Source organism: Chiloscyllium punctatum, chromosome 24 (genome assembly GCF_047496795.1).
Source record: "Chiloscyllium punctatum isolate Juve2018m chromosome 24, sChiPun1.3, whole genome shotgun sequence".
Taxonomy (NCBI): domain Eukaryota; kingdom Metazoa; phylum Chordata; class Chondrichthyes; order Orectolobiformes; family Hemiscylliidae; genus Chiloscyllium; species Chiloscyllium punctatum.
In genome coordinates, this window is record NC_092762.1 from 71,367,574 (window position 1) to 71,394,682 (window position 27,109).

Below are 27,109 nucleotides of genomic sequence, written 5' to 3' on the forward strand. Positions count from 1 at the left end.
TTAATGGGGTTTGAACAGTCCCTCTTTAAATAGAAGGCATATTTCTATGCTCTTAGGCAGATTGAAGCTTAATCTATAATTAAGTGGATAGTTTTAACTGCTAATTATGACTCTTTTGACTTATGTAGGCATTAAAAACTAACTGCTATTTTGTTGATCTTTACTACTAACTACATATTCAATTATCTTAAATGCATGGCTGGCTTTGTAAAGAAAATACAACAGTGTAAGGTTAAATGTTCCTTTCATGCTAAGTGAATCTCAACATTCTGAATTCAGTGAGCACAAAAATAAAGGCTGGTGCTAAGGTGCAGTACTTAAGGCAGTTCTGTATTGTTGGAAGTTCTGTCTTTTGGAAGAGATGTTCAACTGGGTATGAAATGACTAGTAGATGTGAACAGCTATTTTGACGAAAGCAGGGTAGCAATTCCTGACCTATTCTTGTCCCTCAACCAACATTACAAAAAAAAAGTATTGGTTAACCACGATAGTCCACGGTAGATCATAGGCATCTTTCTCTGTGGGGGAAGAGACAGAGAGGTGGAATAGCTTGAGAGGTACCACTCCACAGGCATGGGGTGTGTGAGGGCACAAGTCTCCATGAACTGTCATAAACGGTACAAGTTTTCCAATGCTCGCACTTCTGTTTGTAGAAGTTTGAGCGCAAATTGGCTGCCACATTTTTGATATCACAACAATGGCTACATCACAATTCGTGTAAAGCAGTTTGAGATATTTGGTAGTTGTAAAAAATGATGTCTTATTGGATGTCTTTCTTTATAGCTATTATTGTCAGCTTTCTTAATTTAAATAAAGGAAACAATGACGGCATGAGGCACAAGCTGGCTATGGTAAATTGGAGAACATTACTTAAAGTGCTATTGGTACATAAACAATGGTAAAGATTTAAAGAATGCATAAATAAATTGCAAAAATAGTTCATTCCTGTCTGGCACAAAGGTGAAATGGGAAAGGTAGCCTAACCATGGCTAACAATGGAAATTAATGGTAGTATTAGATTCAAGGAAGTGGAATACAAGGGAAAATAGCATGTAAGAGTAAGCTTACAGAGAACATTAAAAAATTATCGCAAACTTCAAACGTACATGCAGGAAAAAATATTATTTAAGTCACAAGTCCATGATAGTCAGAAACAGGGGAAGCTATAATGAAGAACAGAGAGAGATGGCAGACCAATTAAATGTATATTTTGGTTCTGCCTTCACAAAGGAGGAGACAAACAATGTCTCAAAAAATGTTGAGGAGTGTGGCATCTAGAGCTAGGGAGGAACTGAAGGAAATCTGTATTAATTGGAAAATTGTGCTGGGGATATTGATGGGATTAAAGATTGATTAAATTTCCAGGGTCCGGTAATCTATGTCCCCAAATACTTAAAGTCAGCGCAGGAATAGTGGATGCGTTAGTTATCATTTAAGATTCTATACTTTCTAGAGCAGTTCCTATGGATTGGAAGGAAGTCAATGCAATCCCGTTATTTTTTGTGAAAAAGGTGCTGAAAGCAAACCGAATTATAGCCTCGTTAGGAGAAAGTGAGGACTGCAGATGCTGGAGATCAGAGTTGAAGACTGTGGTGCTGGAAAACCGCAGCCAGTCAGGCACCATCCAAGGAGCAGGCAAATCGATGTTTTGAACATAAGCTCTTTAGAGCTTATGTTCAAAACGTCGACTCTCCTGCTGCTCAAATGCTGCTGACCTGCTGTACTTTTATAGCCTAGTTAGTCTTACACTAACAGTGACACAATGCTATAGTCCATTATAAAGGATTTAAGAGCAAAGCACTTGGAAAGCAGTACAGAATCGGAGAGAGCATGGTTTTACAAAAGGGAAATCCTGCTTGACAAATCTCCTTAATTTTTTGAGGCTGTAACTTGTAAAGTTGATAAGGGGAAGCCAGTGGATGTAATGTATTTGAACTTTCAGAATGCTTTCTATAAGACCCCTCATAAGAGATCCGCATGTAAAATTAAAGCGCATGGGATTCAGATTAGAGTATTGACATAGATAGAGAACTGGCAGGAAACACATGATTGGAATAAACATCTCTTTTTTTCCAAATGGGAGGCAGTCATTAGTGGGTTATCGTGGAAATAGGTTCTAGGACCTGAGCTATTCACAACATATATTAATGATTGAGATTGGGGCACTAAATGTAATGTCTCGTAAGTTTGTAGATGACACAAAACTGGATGGGAGGGCGAACTTTGAGGAGGATGCAAAGATACTTCACTGATTTGGGCAAGTTGACTGAGTGGGCAAATGCATAGCAGATGAAATATAATAAAGCTAAACGTGTGGTTATCCACTTTGGTAGCAAAACCAAGAAGGCAGGTTATTATCTGGATGGCAATAGATTGGGAAAGGGGGGGGCGATGCAACGAGACCGGAGTGTCCTTGTACAAGTAACATGTTGACTTTCATAGCAAGATGATTGGAATGTAGGAGCAGGCTTCCCTTGTCACGGCTTTATAGGGCCATAGTGAGACCATACCCCACTCTCATTAGTTAAGGAAAGATATTATGGCTATGGAGGGGGAGCAACAAAGGGTTTTTTAAAAAAAAAATTCCTGGAATAGGAGGACTCTTATACCAAGAGTGATTGGATAACTTAGGACTATATTCACTGGAGTTTAGAAGAACGAAAGGGATTTCATAGAAGCCTATGAAATTCTAATTAAACTAGTCAGTGTAAGCATAAAGGATATTTTCAACCAATGGAAGTGCAGAATTGGAGTCACAGTTTAAGAATACAGGATTGGCTTTTAGGAGGAGAAATGTACTCACCCAGAAAATGGTGAGTCTTGGGTGAGCAGTTGAAGCCAAGACATGGAATGTTTCATGAAGGAGTTAGATGTAGTTCTTGGGGTCAAAGGGATCAAAGGTTTTGGGGATAAGCCAAAACTGGCCATGGGCGGCACGGTGGCACAGTGGTTAGCACTGCTGCCTCACAGTGCCAGAGACCTGGGTTCAATTCCTGCCTCAGGCGACTGACTGACCGTGTGGAGTTTGCACATTCTCCCCGTGTCTGCGTGGGTTTCCTCCGGGTGCTCCGGTTTCCTCCCACAGTCCAAAAAATGTGCAGGTTAGGTGAATTGGCCATGCTAAATTGCCAGTAGTGTTAGGGGTAGGGGTAAATGTAGGGGAATGAGTCTGGGTGGGTTGCGCTTCGGCGGGTCGGTGTGGACTTGTTGGGCCGAAGGGCCTGTTTCCACACTAAGTAATCTAATCTAATCCATGATCACATTGAGCAATAAAGCAGGCTCAGAGAGCTGGATGACGTATTTCTGTTTCTGTTTTCTATGTTTCTGTATTTAGCAGTTTTAGCCGTTGTAGTTGTTTTGTTGTCTTATATTTTGAGTACATAATTTTGAGTATGTAATTAATCTATGGTGGCTAGTTTCACTGGTTTACTGTTGAATTATCTGAAATAACTATCACTTGCAGATGTTCAAGAATTCTTTAATTGACACTATTATGCAAATTGGAATTATTGTTACCTTTTGGAAGGAACTTACCTGGGTTCACTGTTCTCTTTAAAAATAAATAAGTATGCCTTACATGGCTAGTTAAACCCTTTGCACCGTACTCAATTGCATATTAAATCTACTGAAAAGCAGTGCTTTCTTTTTTGTCATAAATTTTAAGTGACCATCATATGATTGGAATTGATATTAGGTTTGAGGGAGAAAAATGACACGCAAACTTAAGATTTTAAAATTAGATCAAGCCTTCAGATTATGAGAAAAGAATATAGAGGTACTAGAGAATGTGTAAAAGTAGTTGACAAGGAAATATTTGCCAGGAAAGGCTGAGGTGACTGATGGACGATCTGATTTTTGTAATTTTAATTATAGAATTTCAGTAGAAACCTCCTCACCCAGAGAGTTCTATGAATGTGGAATATGCTGTCATAAGGGGTTGAGGTAAACAGCACATGTATTTAAAGGAACTCTTGACTCTGACTCAATAGTTACAGGAGAGAGAATGGAATGAAAGGCCATGTCCTAAGTTTATGTGAAGGTTGGGAAGTGGCATGTAGAGCACAGGTAATTTGTATTGAGTGGTTCATTCGTGCCCTATTAACTCGATGGAATTCTGAGTAAAAACTGACTTTGCAGGGAGACATAAATTAACCACAATAAGTTGCTTATGCTTAAAACTGTAGATGAGCGTAGTAGTTTAGAAAAATGTATTTGGTAAAAGACCTGAGCAAACCTTTAAAAGAAAAAAATAGTTGTATAATCAAAGAACTATAGTCAACAAAAGAAATGAGAGCATAAAATTAACGAAAGGCGTTATACAATTACAAAGGCTAATGAAGATCTGATTGGCTGAAAAGGGCATAAAACAGTGGCAAGAACTGTGCTCAGGATCTAAGAAAATTTCATTTGCTGTTTGGAAAAACAGTATGGCCATTTAAAAAAAAAAAAAATTTTGAGTGATAAAACAACTTGATATATATTTCCCTATGAAAATACCCAGATGAAAATCTACCCTTAATGGTTTAAACCTTGTGGTAGGAGAAATGAAGATTGTGCACAGGATGCATAAAATCTGCAAGATGTTTATGAATTGTTAGTGGAATATTTAGAGTGGATAGGTTCAGTGATGTAAGAATGAATATTGCATAGACTAAGAAATATGAAGCAAGCTAGGTGGTTTAACCATACCATTACGTAAATGAACAACTGTGTTCATTACATTTTCAACCTGAACTCTAGCAAAGGTAAGTTTATAACTTTTGAATGCAAAGTAACATTCAGTTGAAATGCTATTGCATAGATAATGTCATATCTCTTAATTTCTAGCCATCTTGAAAATTTAGGTTGAAAGATAAGAAAACAGGTTTTCTTTTTGTTATTGTATTGGTATTAGCTGCCAGCAATGTTACATTAATCAAAAAGCGGTATTTTCTGGCTGAAGAATTAATAAATGTGGACAAACTTGAATATATATTGCTGTTTTCTATCACACAGCAAGCAGCACTTACCTCTCCCTCTGGGGCCCTCTAATTTGCCCCTCGGTATTGATAGCCCATTTACCAACTTTAATAAGATGGTAAACTGTGATCTGGCCTGGTGTTTGAGCACTTCTGTACCTTGAGACCTGAAATCTTTCAGAGGGCTTAAGGTTCTACCCAGAAAGAGCAAAGTCTTTTTTTTGTCTTGTACTCTATATTTTAAAGCTATATATGTTTCCCTGACAGTAAATTCAACTTTATTCTTCTTTAGAAGATTGAAACAGTTGTGCATAGGGTAAAGCTGTTTCTCCAACAAAGATCTTCTACAGCAGATTGCATGGCTAAAAGTTAAATGATACTGGATAATTATTATATTGTTAATCATTACATTGTTTTTCACCATAAATACTTATTAAATGTTTAGAGGCTCAGGACTAGAGTTAGATTATCTTTTTTCTCACTTATATTGACAATATGGAATCCAATTTGCAGTGGTTGATGCTTGAAACTTAATCACAGTACAGTCTTCATTAAGTTCCCTATTGTTTAACTTGAATGTGAGCAAGAAACTTAGTTACCAATTTCATTTACTCTTGTTTTCTATTAATGAATTTTAGAATTTTTTTGGTTTAGAAATTCTCACAATCTGATGTTCACAAGTAAATAGAACACTTTTTTATTTTAAGAAAGCTGCTGTGTAATTAAACAATTTCTCTTAATCCCATATGTTGCACAAGTTATTGATTGGAAATAGCAAAGTAAATTGCTGGGCAAGCAACTGGGTGACTAAGAATGCGTCATTATAAACTTGTGTTTTTTAAATTAACTAATAACATTTATCCATGTGCATATTAGGATTTAAATCTTATTTCCCTGAAGTAAACATTGTAATTGTATTTCTTTACCAGATTGAATGAGTGATACTTTTTTTGTGATAAGAATTGAAGGTTATCAACAGTATATAAAGACTAGCTTACTGAAATCACTAGCCTTTCTTTTTCTTGAATTAAAATACACACAATTTTTGAAAATTGTTTCATATGCATTTTTTATTTCTGGCTGAAATCAAAGCTACAAATCTAGTCATGGGGCAAAGGTACTAGAAAGATCAGAACAGGTCATAGAGAGGTACAGCATGGAAACAGACTCTTCAGTCCAACTCGTCCATGCTGACCAGATATACCAACCTAATCTAGATCCATTTGCCAACACTTGGCCCGTATCCTTCTAAAGCCTTCATTTTCATATACCCATCCAGTTTAAATGTTGCAGTTGTACCAGCTACCACCACTTCCTCTGGCAGCTCATTCCATACGTGCACCACTCTGCCTGAAAAAGTTAGGTCCCCTTTATATCCTTCCCATCTCACCTAAACCTATGCCCTCCAGCTTTGAACACCTCCCTCCCCCCCCCCCCCACCCGCCACCTAGGCAAAAGACTTGTCTATTTATCCTATCCATGCCCCTCATGATTTTATAAACTTCTGAGGTCACCCCTCAGCCTCCGAAGCTCCAGGGAAAACAGTCCCAGCCTACTCAGTCTCTCCCTATAGCTCAATCCTCTAACTCTGGCAACATCCTCTTAAATCTTTCTGAACCCTTTCATGTTTCACAACATCCTTCTGATAAGATGGAGACCAGAATTGCACACAATATTCCAAGAGTGGCCTAACCACTAAGCAACATCGCAACATGACCTTCCATCTCCTACACTCGATGTTCTGACCAAACGCTACTTTTACTATCCTACCTACCTATGACTGTACTTTCAAGGAGCTACGAATCTGTACCCCAGATCTCTTTGTTCAGCAACATTCCCTAGGACCTTATTAAGTGTATAAATCCTGCTAAGATTTGCTTTCCCAAAATGCAGCACCTCACGTTTATCTAAATTAAACCCCATCTGCCACTCCTCAGTCCATTGGCTCACCTGATCAAGACCCTGTTGTAATCTGAGGTAACCTTCTTTGCTGTACACTACGCTTCCAATTTTGGTGTTATCTGCAAACTTATTAACTATACCTCCTGTGTTTCTATCCAAATCATTAAAAAAATGATGAAAAGTAGTGGACCCAGTATCGATCCTTGTGGCACTCCACTAGTCACAGGCCTCCAGTCTGAAAAGCAACCCTCCACCACCACCCTCTGTCTTCTACCTGCAAGCCAGTTCTGTATTCAAATAGCTAGTTCTCCCTGCATTCCATGAGATCTAACCTTGCTAACCAGTCTCCCATAGGGAACCTTGTTAAACACATTACTGAAGTCCATATAGATCATGTCCACTGCTCTGCCCTCAACAATCTTTTTTATTACTTTTTCAAAACACTCAATTTCGTGAGATGATTTCCCACACACAAAGCCATGTTGACAATCCCTAATCACTCCGTGCCTTTCCAAATACATGTAAATCCTGTCTGTCTGTATTTCCTCCAACAACCTGCCCACCACCAACATCAGGTTCACGGCTCTATAGTTCCTTTGCTTGTCCTTACCACCTTTCTTAAATAATGGTACCGCATTAGCCAACCTCCAGTCTTCCGGCACCTCACCTGTGACTATCGATGATACAAATATCTCAGCAAGGCACCCAGCAATCACTTACCTAGCTTCCCACAGAGTTCTAGGGTACTCCTGATCAGGCCCTGGGGATTTATGCATTTCAAGACATCCAGTAGTTCCTGCTTTGTAATATAGGACATTTTTCAAGATGTCGTCATCTATTTCCCCACATTCTATATATTCCATGTCCTTCTCCATAGTAAACACTGATGCAAAATACTCATTTAGTATCTTCCCCCATCTCCTGCAGCTCCACACAAAGGCTGCCTTCCTGATCTTTGAGGGGCCCTATACGCTCCCTAGTTACCCTTTTGTCCTTAATGTGTTTGTGAAAACCCTTTGGATTCTCCTTAACCCTGTTTGCCAAAGCTATCCCATGTCCCCTTTTTGCCCTCCTGATTTCCCTCTTAAGTATACTCCCACAGCCTTTATACTCTTCTGAAATGGCATCCTTTTGGTTTGAATCCTTGCTACCGAGGTTGATAGTGCTGTTAAGAATGCATACAGTGTGTTAGGTTTCAGTGGTAGAGGGATTGAGTTCCGGAGCCGCAATATCATGCTGTGACTATACAAAATGCTAGTGTGGTCGCACTTGGAATATTGTGTACAGTTCTAGTTGCCATATTTCGGGAAGGATGTGGAAGCATTGGAAAAGGTGCAGAGTAGATTTACCAAGATGTTGCCTGGTCTGGTGGGATGGCTTTATGAGGAAAGGCTGAGAGACTTGGGTCTGTTCTCATTGAAAAGAAGAAGGCTGAGAGAGGATTTGATAGAGACATACAAGATGATCAGAGGATTAGATAGGGTAGACAGTGAAAGTCTTTTTCCTAGGATGATGACGTTGCTTGTACAAGGGGGCATAACTACAAATTGAGGGGTGATAGATTTAAGATAGATGTCAGAGGCAGGTTCTTTACTCAGGGTGGTAAGGGTGTGAAATGCCCTACCTGCCAATGTAGTTAACTCAGCCACTTTAGGGAGATTTAAGTAATCGTTGGATAAGCACATGGATAATGATGGGATAGTGTTGGGGGACGAGCTGAGAATAGTTCACAGGTCGCCGCAACATTGAGGGCCGAAGGGCCTGTTCTGCGCTGTATTGTTCGATGTTCATCTGACAGGAAAGGCAAAATGATATTTAACTCTGACAAGTGGAAAAAAATTGTAGTCAGACCCTGATTACCTCCTCTGATTCTCATCAGCAATACTTAATGAAGGAGCCGACTGTGTTTAGGTCAATATGCTTACTACCTGCTTACTACAGCAAGTTATAATTAAAGACGCTGGTTCTGTGTGGGACAAAAGCTGCTAGAATTTATTAAATAAGCACGTGATCTGGTCTTCATCCCTTGAGCCTGCCTTGCTATTCCATAAAATCATGGTCAAGCTTTTGAACGTCAGCTCTGCTTTCCTGCCGTGTCCATATGTCCCTTGATTCTCTTAATGCCAAAGAATCTATTAACTTACATCCTGCATACACTTAGTAACTGACCATCCACAGCATTCTTCACTAAAGAATTCCAAAGATTGGCAAGACTGTAAAGAAATTTCTTTTAACATTTTCAAAATAATTGCATATTATCCTGAAGTCATGACCCCTAATTCGAGACTCTTCAGCCAGGGGACGCAGTCCCTCTGTATCTAGGGATTAAATCGTCTGAATGATTTTATTTTAAACTACTACTCACCTGCCGGTTTCTGCAAGGTGAGTGTGAAGGTGATGGCCGAGTGGTATTATTGCTAGAATGTTAATCCAGAAACTCAGCTAATGTTCTGGGGAACCGGAATTCAAATTCTACCATCTGCCGTGTGTGATTATAGATCCATAGCAATGTGATTGACTCTCAACTGCCCTCTGAAATGGTCTAGCAAACCCCTCAGTTGTATCAATCGCTTTGAAGTCTCAACAAAAAAATTAAACTGGATGAACAACCTGGCGTTGATCTAGGCGCTGGAAATGACAAAGTGCAGAATTTTCCTTGCTAACGTCCGGAGCTTTGCCAAAATTGGGAGAGCTGTTTCACAGACTAGTCAAACATGCTCATGGAATCATACCATACAAACAATGTCCCAGAGACCACGAGCACCATTCCTGGATACATCGTGCCCCATTTGTAATTCAGACCTGGCAGAGGTGGCAGCAAGTGTTATATAGTTAGGAGGCAGTTGCCCTGGGAGTCCTCAACATTGACTCTGGGCCTCCAAAAAAAATCTCATGGCACCAGGTTAAAGATGGGCAAGGAAACCTCTTTCTAATTCCGTACCTTCCTCCCTTAGCTGATGAATCAGTACTTCTCCATGTTGAACAGCACTTAGAGGAAGCATTGAGGGTGGCAAGGGCACAAAATGTGCTCTGGTTGGAGGACTTCAATGTCCACCACCAAGATTGGCTCAGCAGCAATACGATTGATTAAACTAGTCAGATAGTAAAGGATCTAGACTGGGTCTGCATCAGGTGGTGAGAGAACTAACCAGAGGGAAAAAAATACTTGACCTCATCTTGCCAATCTGGCAGTCGCAGATTCACCTGTCCTTGGCAGTATCAGTAAGAGTGACCACCTCGCAGTTCTTGTGGAGACAAAGTCCTGTCTTCAAATTGAGAATACCCTTCATCGGGTTGTGCAGTACTATCACTGTCCTAAATGAACAAACTACAAACAGATCTAGCAATTCAAGACTGGACATCAATCGGGCAGTGTGCATCATCAACAGCAGCAGAACTGTTGTCCAGTACAATCTGCAACCTCATGGCCTGGCATTGCTGTCAAGACAGGAGATCAACTAGGGGGTCTCTTCATATCCAACTGCCGCCGCGACATTGACCACCTCAATCTGTCCACCCCTCTCACCCACTCCAACCTCTCACCCTCACAACGTGCAGCCCTCCTCTCCCTCCGCTCCAACCCCAACCTCACCATCAAACCGGCAGACAAGGGAGGCGCAGTGGTAGTTTGGCGCACCGATTTTTACACCGCTGAAGCTAGACACCAACTTGCGGACACCACCTCCTACTGCCCCCTTGACCGTGACCTCCGACCACCAAACCATCATCTCCCAGACCATCCATAACCTCATCACCTCAGGGGATCTCCCATCCACCGCCTCCAACCTCATAGTCCCACAACCCCGTTCCGCCCGTTTCTACCTCCTGCCCAAAATCCACAAACCTGACTGCCCCGGCTGACCCATTATCTCAGCCTGCTCCTGCCCCACCGAACTCATCTCTGCATACCTCGACATCGTCCTGTCCCCCTCAGTCGAAGAACTCCCCACCTACGTTCGGGAGACCACCCACGCCCTCCTCCACCTCCATGATTTTCACTTCTCCGGCCCCCAACGCCTTATCTTCATGATGGGCATCCAGTCCCTATACACTTCCATCCGCCATCATGAAGGCCTCCAAGCCCTCTGCTTCTTCCTCTCCCGCTGACCCCAACCAGTACCCTTCCATTGACACCCTCCTTCGACTGACTGAACTGATCCTCACTCTTAACAACTTCTCTTTCCAATCCTCCCACTTCCTCCAAACCAAAGGAGTAGCCATGGACACCCGCATGGGCCCCTGCTATGCCTGCCTCTTCATCGGATATGTGGAACAGTCTATCTTCTACAGCTACACTGGCACCATCCCCCACTTTTTCCTCCACTACATCGATGATTGTATTATCGCTACCTTGTGCTCCCACGAGGAGGTTGAACAGTTCATCCACTTTACTAACACCTTCCACCCCGACCTCAAATTTACCTGGACCGTCTAAGACTTCTCCCTCCCCTTCCTAGACCTCTCCATTTCTATCTCGGGCGACCGACTCAACACAGACATTTTACTACAAACTGACCAACTCCCACAGCTACCTAGATTACACCACCTCCCACCCTGCCCCGTGTAAAAACGCCATCCCATATTCCCAATTCCTTCGCCTCCGCCGCATCTGCTCTCAGGAGGACCAATTCTACTACTGAACAACCCAGATGGCCTCCTTCTTCAAAGACCGCAATTTCTCCTCCGACGTGGTTGACGATGCTCTCCTCTGCATCTCCTCCACTTCCCCTCCACTTCCCCTCCACTTCCTGCACCTCCGCCCTTGATCCCCGCCCCTCTAATCGCCACCAGGACAGAACCTCACTGGTCCTCACCTTCCACCCCACCAACCTCCGGATACATCGTATCATCCTCCGTTATTTCTGCCACCTCTAAACAGACCACACCACCAGGGATATATTTCCCTCCCCACCCCTATCAGTGTTCCGAAGAGACCACTCCCTCCACGACTCCCTCGTCAGGTCCACCCCCCACCCACCAACCCAATCTCCACTCCCGGCACCTTCCCCTGCAACCGCAAGAAGTGCAAAACTTGCGTCCACACCTCCCTCCAAGGCCCCAGTGGATCCTTCCATATCCATCTCAAATTCACTTGCACCTCCACACACATCATTTACTGTATCCACTGCACCCGACATGGTCTCCTCTACATTGGGGAGACAGGCCGCCTACTTGCAGAACGTTTCTGGGACACCCGCACCAACCAACCCAACCGCCCCGTGGCTGAACACTTTAACTCCCCCTCCCATTCTGCCAAGGACATGCAGGTCCTTGGCCTTCTCCATCACCAGACCCTGGCCACACGATGCCTGGAGGAAGAGCCCCTCAACTTCCACCTGGGAACCCTCCAACCACGCGCGAAGAACGTAGATTTCTCCAGCTTCTTCATTTCCCCTCCCCCCACCTTATCTCAGTCCCAACCCCCCAATTCAGCACCGTCCTCTTGACCTGTAATCCTCTTCCCGATCTCTCCGCCCCCACCCCCTCTTCGGATCTCACCCTCCCCCTCACCTCCTTCCACCTATCGTATTCCCAGCACCTCTCCCCCAAATTCCTCCCTCACCCCCCACCTTTTATCTCAGCCCACTTGGCACACCAGCTTCATTCCTGAAGAAGGGCTTATGCCTGAAACGTTGATCCTCCTGCTCCTCGGATGTTGCCTGGCCTGCTGTGCTTTTCCAGCACCATACTTTTCAAGACAGGGGATCAACCCTGGTTCCATGGAGTATACAGGAGAGCATACCTGAAAATGAATGTCAACCTGGTGAAGCTACCAAACAGGATTACTTACATGCCAAACAGAAGTGAAATGCAGACCTAAGCAATCCAATAATTGATCAATCGTATCTAAGCTCTGCAGTCCTGCCATACCCAGTTGTGGATGATGGTGGACGATTAAATAACGTACTAGAGAAGGCTCCACAAATATGCCCATCCTCAATGATGGAAGAGCCCAACACAAGATTGTAAAAGATAATGTTGAAGCAGTTGTAACAGTTTTCATCCAGAAATGCTGTGTGGGTGATCCATCTCAGCCTTCTGTCATGGTCCCCAGCATCACAGATACCAGTCTTCAATCGATTCAATCCACTTCGCATGACATAATGAATTGATTGCAGGTTCTGGATGCTGCTAAAGTTGTGGGCACTGACAGCATTCTGGCAATAGTATTGAAGACTTGTGCTCCAGAACTTGACCCTCTTCTAGTCGTGCTCTTCCAGTATACTTATAACACTGGCATCTACCTGACCATGTTGAAAATTTCTGTACACCAAAGCAGGACAAATCCAACCCTGTCAAATACTGCCCCATCAGTCTACTCTTGGTTATTGGTAAAGTGATGAAGTGTCGCTAGCAGTGCTATCACGCAGCACCTACTCAGCAATAACCTGTTCACCAAAATACAGTGTGAGTTCCGCCAGGGCTATTCAGCTCCTGACCTTGTTACAGCCTTGGCTCAAACATGAACAAAAGAGCTGAATTTCAGAGGTGAGGTGAGAGTGACAGCCCTTGATATCTAGGCAGCAAGTTGACTGAGTATGGCATCAAGGAGCCCTAACAAAGCTGGAATCAATAGATATTAAGGGTGAACTCTCCGTTGGTTGCAGTCATACCTGGCATTGTCATGGTTGTTGGAGTTCAGTTATCTTAGCACCAGGGCCCCTCTGCTGGAGTTCCTCAAAGAAGTGTCCTAGGCCCAGCCATCTTCAGCTGCTTCATGAGTGACCTTCCCTTCATCATAAAGTCAGAAGTAGGGGTGTTCACTGATAGCATAATGTTCAGTGACTATTCAGATATTGAAACAGTTCAAGTTCAAATGCAACAAGATCTGGACCAAATCTAGACTTGGGCTGGCAAGTAGTAAGTCGCAATACACAAATCCCAGGCTATGACCATCACCAATAAGAGACAATCTATCCACCACCCTTGACATTCAATGGCAATACCATCACTGAGTTCCCCAAGCAATCAGCATCCTGGGGGTACCATTGACCAGAAACCTGACTGGACTTCCCACATAAACACTGTGGCTACAAGAGCAAGTCAGAGGCTAGGAATACTGTGGTGAGTAACTCACCACCTTATTTCCTGAAGCCTGTCCAACGATCTATAAAACATAAATCAGCAGTGTGATGGTATACTTCAGTTGCATGGGTGGTTCTGGCTCCAACAACACTCCAGAAGCTTGGAACCATCCAGGACAAAGTGGTGTGGTTGATTGCTATCAAATCCATAAGCAACCACACTCTACCACCAATGCTCAGTCGCAGCATTGTGTATTATCTAGAAGATGCACTGCAGGAATTCACCAAATATCTTTAGACGGTACTTTCTAAATCCATGACCACTTCCATCAAGAAGGACAAGGAACACCACTGATCCTACAAGTTCCCCTCCAAGCCACTTCTAATCCTGACTTGGAAATGTATCACTGGTCCTTCACTGTCACTGGGTCAAAACTTGGAATTCCCTCCCTAAGAGAATTGTGGGTTGACGTACAACACATGGACTGCAGCGATTCAAGAGGGCAGCTCACCACCACTTTGTTGAGGGCAACCAGGGACAGGCAGTAAAAATTGGCTAGTCAGCAATGCCAACATCCCGCAAGTGAATTAGAAAAAAAGTAATACTATGGACACTGGATCCTGAATGGCACAAATATCATCACCAAACTGATTTTCACATTTCTTTTGGACAAATATTGTACTCAGTTCGTTATAAGATCTTAGCTTTTCTGTTGTATTTATGTAATCTATCACCATCTTTCCAAAAACAACCGTCCAGGTCCATCTACATACTTAAGACCATTTAACCTGCTTTATGAATACTGCCAGTCTTTAAGTAAGGGGAACAATGTTTGCTGATGAGGGCAGTTTCTTCCAAATGTTATTAGATCCTGTGTAAATAGTCTACATGTGAATAACGTGCGGTGGAAGACTGTCAGCAAGTATACAAACTGTTCTGGAATGCCCATTATGAACATCTCAATGTTCTCAAGAACTGAATAAACTAAGGATGGCCTTGCCAGTATGGTTGCTTTTTAAAAAATGTCTTATGCAGTGGTACATTGTTGTATCTTTGATCTCGAGTGATTGAGAGCTGTAATACTATTGATTTTGTTTTTATATGTTTGCACTCTTTTCAGTACTTTCATTCAATTTTGCAAAACCAAATCTCCCACAATTTAGGTTGACTTAGAATCATTCTATTTGTACTTAACCCTAAAAACATTCAAAACCTGACAGTCTTGTCAAGCAGTGTAAAGAAAACGTTTTGGAAAGGGCTATTCTGACTTATGAATATGTGAGGGTAAATTTTTAAATTGTTGTCCAAATTTGTTACAAGAACCAGTCAATTCAATTTCCATTGTTTTCACTTGAAATTAGTATTATTGTATGTCTATAGATGGCTGCACAAATCCTTAATTATAATTTTATATCTTGGGGCCGTGTTGAAAATCCACTTCCACATCTCTTGCCATGTCTTGTAGCTTTTGACAGCACCTTAGTTATAAATAAACTTGTCTTTGTTAATTTTGGCATGATAGCTTTAGTTTAGTTGTGAAATTTACTTCCTTCTAAGAACAAATGGTGAGAGAAAGTAACTTTAAAGAAGATTAGTTATCTCAGTGGCTTTGTTTAGTGATTGCGAAATGCAAGAGTACAAATGTCTAGAAAATGACCCCACACTTGCTGAGCTGCTCATACCTAGCATAGCTGTAACTGCTATTAGGTAGCAACCATAGAATTGTATGAATTTTTTTTAGATACTCACTTTGACTACAAGGTTTTAATATTTTTTTCGAAAAATGCCTAGCCAGTTAGCAGTTCAAAACTATTTGCCTAATTGAGCAAGCTTTCAGATTTCCACCCATCTGGGCTGCTTATCAAGAATATGGCTTTGCTGTAGGTGGTCCTTTCAAGGTCCTTGGTCCCAAATGCTGTGCCTAATAGGCTGATCCATCTAATAGTGTTTTTTTTAATGGGGCGGGTATTTTCTGCCCATGGGGAAATAAAAAGCCACCTGGAATTACTTCTCAGTTCTCAAAAAAAAATCTATTATTTCCACAGGACAGGTGCAGGTGCCTGAAGAAGAAATTGAGCAAAACGGCCAAAACAGGAGCAAAGGCAGCCACAAAACAGTGTGCATGAATGGCACAGAGGCAGGACAGTTTAACAGCAAGGTCAAAAATGAACGGAGGTCAAGCTCTTCTTCCAATCCATCCCGCAAAGCCTCCACCAGTAGCAGCAAAATTCGGAAACTCTCTGCATGTAAACAGCAATGACCCATCTGTAAACTCTGTGTGGTATGTACTGGAGCTTCCATTAAATTATATTTGAACTGGACACTATCGAAGTGCACACTTTAATGTGACAGTCCAATTGTGTATATAAGTTTGTTAAGGAATAGAGACTTTGCATTGATTCATAGCAATCGAATAGGGCCAGTCATTAGTCTCTGTGAGATATGACTATATTAGTGAACATGACTTTCTTTACTGTCACTTCATAGTGTGACAGATTGCTTTAAACTATACTCTTCCAGTTCAAACATAATAAAAATTGGGTAAAATTGAACTGTAGTTGAATGGAAACCCAACAAGAAGTCACCAGATGCCATATTCGTATTACAGACTTAATGTTGTGATATGATATGATCAAGACATTAAAGCTTCCCAAAAAAATATGGTAGGTCACTCCTATTTTGCGCTGGGTGATTATTGTCATATAAACTTTGTTCAGTTATTTAGAAAACAGCCTCTGTTACTGTTTTTTTATATATACTTGAAAGTGATTTATTTTTCTGTAAACATACTAGACTTGTGTGACAGAAGGACATACTTCTTTTTCAGTTCATTTTTATAAAGGGTAGCAATCCCATTCATGTCACTGAAGGTGAAGTTCAGCTAATGAGTATAATATATATTTTACAATACATATTTAGTTATATTTGTAACCATCCCACCCTCTTTTGTTTTTGCAATTTCCTACACTTTAGAGTTGCTGTACTTTTGAGAACCTCTTCTGCAAAAAGAGTATTCTTAGTATTGAAAGAGCTTGAATGATTTGTCAGAGCATTTGAGGTTGGTGGTCCCTCAAAGCTCCTAATAGCAGGTAGCCAGTCTAACATTGAGCTGCTTTTTAAAGCAAGAATTGTGATATTGTTGAATAGATTTTAATTTTCGCTGCTTGATGGAAAACTGCTGGTTAAGGATCACCCCACCTGATTCTCCTTGTTGTTTATGTAAAAGAAAACACCAGCAGTGCATATAATGGGTAGTCAACCTGCTCCCATTAGATTTATGCCTTGTAGTGAAAGCTAAACTCTTTCCCAATCTCAAATAATAGTGTCATGTACACGCTGAGAATTGTTCCTGCCTTATTTGTGGTTTATGTCTGAGTCAGCTTCGGGTTCTGTCTGAGGAAATGAACTGCAAGGAATACTTAGGTGGCTCAGACAGCAGTGGTGTTTCCTGCGCAGCTTCCAGGACTAATTTTTAACATGCAAGATGAGACTGATGATGTCAGCCTTTTCTGCTCCTGTAGGCTTTGCATCAATCACCCAGAAATCTTGAGTGTATTGTACATGTGGTTGGTAGATTTGACTGATTTGTTTTGGGATTTGAAGAATGTAACCGTAGTATTTTGGTGGGAATGACTCTACACTGCCATGTTACATAGCTTTTGTCCTTTGAATTCTAATTTTGTGAAACAGGATTGTAATTTTAAAAATTGAACCTGTTAAAGGAGCAGTACGTTAGATGTTTTATGTTTTTAACATTAAATTATTACTTGCTCTCCTCCCTCCTAACATATTCTTTTATAAATTGGTACAATTATTAAATCATATTCTAAATCCAGTCTCTGCAATTCTCCAAGGAAGAACTACCATTCTGCTATACTACAGCTGGTTATAAATGTGCAGCTGTAGTGTCCATTTTCAAACCAAATCAATAGCGCTGGTGCTACCTGAACAAAATAATTTTTGATTTTCCATTATTATTTCATGTGTGTAGGTGCACTTGACTGTTTGTTAGCAGTAGAATAATAACTAGCCATTCTGCCTCTAACCTGTCTAGACCCAGGACGTGCTGCTCCTTGAAGTTGGCAAATAAAAGTTTTTTAATGATTACTTTTGTATGTTGAAAAATGTATAGCAAACCACAGTTTTGGTAGAAAATAGTTGGTGATTGAAAGTTCACAGCTGCTTTGAAAACCATATTTAAAGACTAAATTAAATGGAACATATTTGTAAATGAATACTTTTTGGTTTTGTATGATTTCATACAGAAATGCCATTGTATTTTATTTTTCTTTATATTTATTAACCATAGTGAAACCAATGTGTTTATATTGTGCCTCCTGAAGAGTTGTCACAGTTGCTGATTAGTGTACAAAAATATGAAAACTTTAACCTTTTACCCAACTTTTGCTAGTGATGTGCTGTGACAACAGTATCGTGTATGTTCAGATAGCCTAAATCCCAAAAGTACTACTGACTCCAATTTTGTAGAAATTTTGGTTAACATTTTAAATAATCAATTTTTCTTAGTATTTTTGTTGTTGCAGGTGTTGTATTAAATTGAATAAAAGGTTTGAAAGTATCCTGTTGCATTCTGAAAGGAACCACTCTTGTAACAATTTAGAACATGTATATGTGTAGTGCATTGAAATGTACAGCGCTTATGATTCTTGAACAAAATATTGTCCTCTCTTTATCCAAGTACTCTTCAACTTCTCGTGGTACAATTATGGGTCTTTCATCTCTTCGTAGGCTTTTCAGGGAAAAAGAATATACTGAGGTGTTGATCTTTCCAAAGATTATTGTTTATTTATGGGGATCATCACCAGTAACATGTTGCATTTCAGGTTTTGTTGTTGGCATTACTTCTATATTGAATTGACTGTGACCATTGTCTTGCAAATCAGCTCTGCTTGTCAATGCACCTGCTTTTTAGAACATCTAGGAACAACTTACTGTTTTCCATAAACATGTCAAAGAACAGCTTGAATTTTTATTAACCGAAATTTAACACCAGAGCATAAGCAAACACCGTTTGGTTATATTTTAAAAATAACTAGTGAGATGTCCTTCAGGCCACTAAAGTTCTATTGTATAAAGTTTGAATGTTATTTTTCTACCAACTTAGAGATATATAAGTGATCCTAAGGTTTTTATGTAGTTCTATCCAATGCTTGTGTACAAAACATTTCAATTTTAAAAGTTATGATTTAAGATAAATTATAGTTCATTGGACGAACAAGATTAGCTCAATAAATAAGTATATGCAGAGATCAGAGAAAAGACTTTGTATGAAGTGATGAATATAGATTTCCCAATGCAAATGCTTAACTAGTACCTAGGAATTCATAACTCAATGAAAAGACCCCACTGTGGAACAAACTCTTGCCACAAAATTTGATTTTTAGTTTAAGTTGTCATTTATTTGGAATGAAACTTAAAATATTTTTGCTTAGTCCTGTGCTTTAACCTATTAAGTTTAAACAAAACCCATGTAAACTAATCAGTGGTGAACAGTTAACTTTTTAAACATGGTGTAAATTACTTCTAGAAAATTATATTGAATTGTAGCAACTTAAGCATTTAGAACATGGAACATAGAACAATACAGCACAGAACAGGCTCTTCGACCCACGATGTTGTGCCGAACATTTGTCCTAGCTTAAGCACCTATCCAATTGCCGCTTAAAGGTCACCAATGATTCTGACTCTGCCACTCCCACAGGCAGCACATTCCATGCCCCCACCACTCTCTGGGTAAAGAACCTACCCTTGACATCCCCCCTATACCTTCCACCCTTCACCTTAAATTTATGTCCCCTTGTAACACTCTGTTGTTCTCGGGGGGGAGGGGGGGGGAAAGTCTCTGACTGTCTACTCTATCTATTCCCCTGATCATCTTATAAACCTCTATCAAGTCACCCCTCAACCTTCTCTGTTCCAATGAGAAAAGGCCTAGCACTCTCAACCTATCCTCGTACGACCTATTCTCCATTCCAGGCAACATCCTGGTAAAGGATTTACAAAAGGAATGGTTAGAATGAGTACAGAAGTATGTTTCATTTTTAATTATCAGTTACAAGTTATCATTATGTACTGTGAAATTATCACTTGTCATTTGAATTAACTTCATTGGCACAAGAGTGTATTATCTTGCCATACAGTACGTGCCAGGCGAATATAATTTATTTAAGAAGGAAACTTACACCAGTTTGTTGTGGCATGGTGATTTCCATGACACATGATCCTCCAATTTGATTGAATTAAATAATGAATAATATGTACATAAGATGTAGGAGCAGAAGTAGACCATTTGACCCATTGAGCCATTCAGTGAGATCATGCTGATTTGATTATCCTCTACTCCACTTTTCTATCTTATCTTCATAACGTTCTATTCTGATTAGAAATCTGTCTGTCTTAGCCTTGAATATACTTGATGACCCAGTCTTCTGTGGTAATGAGTTTCACAAACTGACTGCCCTTGGAGAGAGAAAAGTCTTTCACATCTCTGTCTTAAATGGGAAACTCCTTACCCTAAGATTGTGTCTCTGGTCTAGACTTTCCCACAAGGGGAAACAACCTCTCCACGTTTACCCTATCAAGGCCCCTAAGAATCTTATGTTTCAATAAGGTGTCCTCTTATTCTTCTAAATGCTAATTGGTACAACCCAAACCTACTTAACCTCTCCTTTAAGATAATCTCTACATGCCTGGAATCAATCTGTTGAACCTGCTCTGGACAACCTCCAATGCCACTATATTCTTTCCTTTGATAAGTGGGCCAAAACTCTCTGCATTACTTCAGTTATGGTCTGTCTAGTGCCTTGTATAGTTTTAGCAAGACATCTTTATTTTTATATTGCATTCCCTTGAAATAATGGTCAAGTGATCATTTTCTTTCTTAATGCGTGCTGAAATTTGGATGCTAGGTTTTTGTGATTTGTGCATGAAGATACCCAAATCCCACTATGCTACAGCTTTCTGCAGTTTTTACCCAATTTAAATAATATTCAGATCTTCTGTTATCCTGTCAAAGTGGATAACTTCACATTTTCCCACATTATGTTCTATTTACCAAGCTTTACCCCATGCAAGGGGTAAGATTGGTAGAATAAGGGTCACAAGAGGGTCTAAGGGGCCTGGGGAGGGTAGGATGCTTGAGAGGAAGGCTACAAAGGAGAGAGAACAGTTTAAATCACTATGTAGGATCTAAGAAGACGTAGAATTGCTGAGATAGTGAATTCTGATTCATTGAGCCTAAATACCCTGTGTCAACACAATACAGTAGGTATTATTAGTACATGACTTGTGTCATCTAATAAATGTGAGTGAGAACGGAATACTACCCTTGAGGAGGGAAAAAAGCATTTTCACTCCTGCTCCACAACCACCCTTTCAGGTGCCCTCAGGATTTTAAATGTTTCAATAAGATCACTTCTCCTTCTAAATTCCAGTGGATTTGGGCCTAACCTGTTCAACCTTTCCTCATAAGGTAAACTTTTATCCAACAAATCAATTGATACTTCCAATGCAAAACATCCTTTCTTACGTTAGGTGACCATAACTGTATTCCAGAAGGTTACAGAACAGGCCACAGCTAATTTCACTTGTGTGTGGTCAATGAGACAGAGAAATGCACAAATAGAATGCAAGGCATTCTAAATCTTTTTTTTTAATTTTGAAAGCACAAATTAAACTTTTGAAGCATATCCATTTTTAATTGAAACAGAACAGGAGGGAAACCAATTGCTTTCAGTACTGTTGCTTGTAGAATATTATATGTCCTAACAACCATCTGGGTAACTTCTCCTGTCATTCTTTTGGAGTTGCTCTTTAATTTGTACATCCCAGTTGCTGATTCATGCAGCAAGTCATGGATTTCCCAAATTATCCTGTCAAAGCTGCTTGTAACTTCAAACACCTTTTTATCAGTTTTTTTTGTTGGTGTATATAATAAAAAAATTATTAAATTTCCTCTTACAACTAAAGCCTGTCATTTCAGATATCATTTTGGTGAAACTTGTCTGCACAATTTCCTTCTCCTTGATTTTTCCCTTAAAAGAATACATTCAAAACTAGACTGCTGCATTCTAATTGTTGCCTTTACTAATGAGTTGTATATAAAACACAAGTAATAGGAGCAGGAGAAGGCCATTCTGTCCTTCAATGCAATCTTGGCTGAACTGCTACATCAACTGTATATTCCTGCACTATTCCCATATCCCTTGATGCCTTGAACATACTCAATAACTTGTTTCCACAACACTTGAGATTAGGAATTCTAAGATTTACAACCCTATGAACAAATCTCTCCTAACTTTAGTCTTAAATGGATAAATCTCAAACTGATTCCTATTCTTAGACTCTCCAGTGAAGGGAAAATTGCCCCGTCAAGCCTTTTAAGGATTTTATGTGATCACCCCTCATTCTTTTAAACTCCAGAAACTAGAAAACTCATCCTTTCAATCCTCTAAAAGGACAATCCTCTCCTATCAGTACTCAGTCTTGAGAGTCTTTATTGCACTCCCTTGACCTTAAGTGGCTGAATTAGGTCCACAACAGATAAGATGAAGATGTAAAAAAGATGCAAGCAAGGGTCTTTTACCTAGGTTGAAGGAGTTTAAAACTAGGGGGCATATTTTTAAAGTGAGAGCAGGAAGATTTTAAAAAGGACATGGGCAGCTTTTTTATACAGGGAATGATAAATGTGTGGAATGAACGGCCAGAGGAAGTGGTGGGTGCAGGTATAGTTACAATATTTAAAAGACACTTGGATAAGTATATGAATAGGAAAGGTTTAGATAGGGCTCTAGCACAGCAAGTAGGATTAGTTTGGTTTGGGAACATGATTGGCATGAACTAGTTGGACTGATGCTGTATGACTATCAGAGGAATGTATTCTTTTGATAAGTAGAATAAAATTATATACTGCATTTATTCAGATCTACTAGGGGCTTCCAATTTTTTTTTAAATTCATGAGATGTGGGTTTTGCTGGCTAGGCCAGTATTTATTGCCTATCCCTAACGGGCAGTTAAGAGTCAACCACATTGTTGTGGGTCTGGAGTCACATGTAGGCCAGGCCAAGTAAAGATGGCAGTTTCTCTCCCTAAAGGACATTAGTGAACCAGATCGGTTTTTTTTTTCTGACAATCGGCAATGATTTATTCATGATCGTCATTAGACTCTTAATTCCAGATTTTTGTACTGAATTGAAACATCACCCTCTGTCGTAGATGAAATTCAAGCTAGGGTCCCCAGAACATGACATGGGTCTCTGGATTAATCATGCAGCAATAATACCATTAAGCCAATGCCTTCCCTATTGCATGATGTGGAGGTGCTGGGGTAGGACTGGGGTAGACAAAGTTTAAAAATCACATAACACCAGGTTATCGTCCAGCAAGCTACCTGATGAAGGAGCAGCACTCTGAAAGCTAGTACTTCCAAATAAACCTGGTGTTGTGATTTTTAAATTTATCCCCTACTGCAGTAAGATTTCATAATGCTTTCAGTTCAGACTTTTTTTTACTCTTCTCCCGCTACCCCCCCCCCCCCCCGCAACCATCATAAAGATTAACGTGACATTTACTCACCTGATTGCTTTGAATTCATATATAACATTACCACTTTATGTCTATGCTGTGTTTCTGTTATATGGTGTAAAATCCTGTTTATATTTAAAACAGCTTTGGCTGTATGTCTTCCCACTACTGTGCAGTTGGAGTTTTAAAAATTCATTCAGTGGGTAGGGCTATTGTCAAATGTCTAACTTGAACTTAGTTTTTCAAAGTAAATAAAATACAATTTGATGTCTGTTGGTAGATAGCAGTTTAAAAACTCTGTCTTTGGGAGCTTGCAGTCATTCTGTAACTGGTGATCTTACTCCTCTATTTCTCTCTCAGTTCTGAACTGCACCCGTAAATCTTTTTCATTATCAGTACCAGCCAATTAATTATCTTTCTGGTATTCCAACTGCCTTAATTGATCTAGACTTTTCAGTCAATCTTTTAAATAATTTCTGAAAAATTACTTACTTTTTAATGTTGAGCATTGCAGTGACCTATATAGGTATGCATGGTTGCCACTTTTTACATCTAATGATCATACAACAGCAATTTGATGAATGCTAAGAAAATCTGCTCATTTTAAGTAGTGTATTTAAACGTTCCAAATCAATCAGAATAAACAGTTTAAGCTTTGATTTAGTGTCCTTTAAAATAAACTCAGTTAATAAGGAAAAAAAAATCAGTGGTTTGGGCAATAACTGTGTAGAAAGAAACAAAGTTGAACTTTCCAGCTTGTGTCCACTTGCAGCAAGATCTAATTATGTTCGGGTTTGGCCGAAAATGTAACCAGTTATACCTGCATCACTTGAAGGATGCAAGCAATGACCAACTCCAACAAGGCAGTGAGATTGAATGTTACTACCGTTGTGAGATTGCTCACCACCAACATTCTTGGGGATACCATTGAGCAGACAACTAGAAGAGTGGTGTAAATATTGTGACTACAAGAACAGGTCTGAGACTGGGTATTCTGCAGCAAATATCTCCAACTGACTCCTCAAAGCCTATCCACCATTTACAAGGCACAGGAATGTAATGGAATACTCTGCATAAGCCTTGATGAGCACAGCGCCAACAACACGCCAGAAGCTTGACACTATTCAAATCAAACAGTCTACTTCGGTGGAATCCCATTCACTCCAACCACTCACTGACAGCATGTGATTGCAGAGTGTATGATCCAGGCGATGCACTCGAGCAGCTTGCTAAGGCTTATATGACAGCATCTTTCAAACTCATGACCCAGGGCAAGAACGGTGAGAACACAGTGATCACCACATTATTCTGCAATTGCTATTTCTTCATTGTTGGACAAAAATCCTAGAATTATCTACCAAACAAATATTCTGATAACTTTTACTGCAAGGACTAGAGTGGTTCAAGAAGCAGTTCTCCCTTCCCAAATAATTAATATATCGATAACAAGTACCTACCAATGACACCCCACATCTTTATGAATAAAGAAAATCTATTTGCCTTTCATAGCAAATATAATGGAGGAATGTCATACATGTTGGTGCTGTTTACCTGTTATTTTACTCCTGAGCAGTATTTGATTTTGAACAAACTGACAATCAGAACTGTTTTATCAGAGCATGATTGGTGAGGTTTGTAGCATTTACATTTCATTGAACTAACCCCTTTTTGAACAGGTAGCATTTTTGGAGTTTGTGCTTTGCTGAAAGGTTGATGTTAACTTCTGTAAGAACACTTTTTTTTTGTCTTGGCTAAAATCATACTATAATTTCATCTGAGAAAATCAGGATGTTAATATTCCATCCAGTGCTTCACACTATTCACTTCAGAGTTGATTAGTGAAATCTATCTCCTTATGATGCATCCTTCATGAGATATCAGAAATATTGGACTTGTCATGAATAATTCATAAACTACTGCACTGACTTTCTTCACCTCATTACCTGAAAAACTGTTGCTTGGAGTAATTTGCATGCTTTTCTGTATGTGTAGTTCTTTAAGATATAACCTTCTGTGAATTCAGTACTTTGATACAGGTCTTATTTTTATCCTGAGGAAGAATGTTAGATTTATTTCAAGCGATCTAACCTTCCTCATTAGATATGTGTATCTATAATTTGAATATTGCTGGACTGTGCTCGCTCCTCCCCTTCACCTTTGCTCTCATCCCTAGTAAAACCATTATTACTTTTCACTGGCAGATTTTGCTAATGTGACCCTAATCTTTGCTTCTGTGAATCCAAGGGAAACTGACTTGAAAAAAATTTTTGTGGTTTAATTCTGTCATGACTTCTTTCCTCCAAAAGCCAACCCTTGACCCCATAGTCTTTGTGTGTTATCGTCCTTCCCTTTTCTCTCAAAGTCACAAATTGCATCTATGTAAAAGTGAACTATCCTTGTCATTTTTAACCTGTCTGCAACTTTTGACACAATTGACCATGCCATCCTCCTCCACCTCTCCATGCTGTCCAACTGTGGCATGCTATTCTCACTTGGTCCCACTCATATCTAATTGTCGCAGATAAACTCTTACAATGACATCCTTTCCTGGCCCCACATCATCTCTTCCAGTCAAGTGGCTCTCTCATCTTTTTCATCTATCTATGTCCTACCCTTTGGTATCATCTAAATGTAGAGTGTTAGTCTAATGTTACCACAGCAGTTCTCAAGGTTCCTCCACTGTCTCTAAGTTATCTCACTGCTTAACTGGCATTCAATGCGAAATAAGAAAAAGAAATCTTCTAATTAAATATTAAGATTAAAACCATTGTTTATTGTCCATACTCCCAACTTCATTTCCAAGCCACCGACTCCCTTTGCTCTTCCCAGCAACGCCTTTGTAACATTAACTAACTTCACCCCTGTTGCAGCCCATCTGCTGCTAAGATCCTTATTCATGTCTTAATTTCCTCTAGACTCAGCATTCCTGGCTGATTTTCCACAAAACCTGGACACCTGCAGAAATTGAGCCTAAAACCAAATACTTAAAGTGCAGGGATTAATGCAAATTTTATCTGTAACCTGATGAAGTAACTTTATTGATTAATTTATCATATCTGGCATAAACTCTGGCCCAGCTAGTTTGCATGCCCAGCTAGAATTTAAAATTTCTAGTCCAGTTCATAGGTTCGGTTAAGCTGAGAGATTTATCCATAACCTTTAATATTTTATTTCAAATCATGCAATCAACAAGTTAATATATTTCCAGCCAGGCTTATAGTGGAAATGTTGAAGTTGATTTTGGTGCCCAGAGATAGTGGAGAAGTATTGACCAAGGCTTCAATTCATAGCCAAAGCAATGTTAACTGCATGGATGAATTAATAGCTTTTTGAAACTCTGTCAAAGTAACTGAACAGAGCATGACTTAATTGCTTACATTCAATTCCAGTGGAGAGGTTGTTAGATTTCCTTCCGTAGACGACTGCACACCACAATGACTCACCATCTCTAAGTGCAAACAGGAGAAAAAAAAAGAGATTTGAGGAGAAAATAAATTTCCTACTTTACAACCATGCAACAATTTAGAAATGCAGTTTGAATGCAATTTTAGTTATAACTTGTGTAGAAGCAATTCATGAAATTTCTGATGATGCTAAATATTACCACTAGGTGGAACAAGGAGCAGCATTGACTAAAGAAACCGATAAAACTCTTGATTAAGGTTCAGAATTTGTTGTA

General features: G+C 40.0%; 1 protein-coding gene across 2 annotated transcripts in view; it reads left to right on the plus strand.

Annotated features, from left to right (window-relative positions):
* The window catches only part of stk11 (serine/threonine kinase 11), a 137,455-nt gene that overhangs the window by 86,065 nt on the left and 24,281 nt on the right, over nt 1-27,109 (plus strand). The window contains exon 9 of one of the 2 annotated variants that reach the window (XM_072594159.1): nt 15,932-16,167. The exons of the other annotated variant lie outside the window; for it this stretch is intronic. Within the exon in view, the coding sequence (XP_072450260.1) occupies nt 15,932-16,146 (215 nt within the window). The 3' untranslated portion in view covers nt 16,147-16,167. The remainder of the gene's footprint in view (nt 1-15,931; nt 16,168-27,109) is intronic. 2 annotated transcript variants of the gene reach the window in all.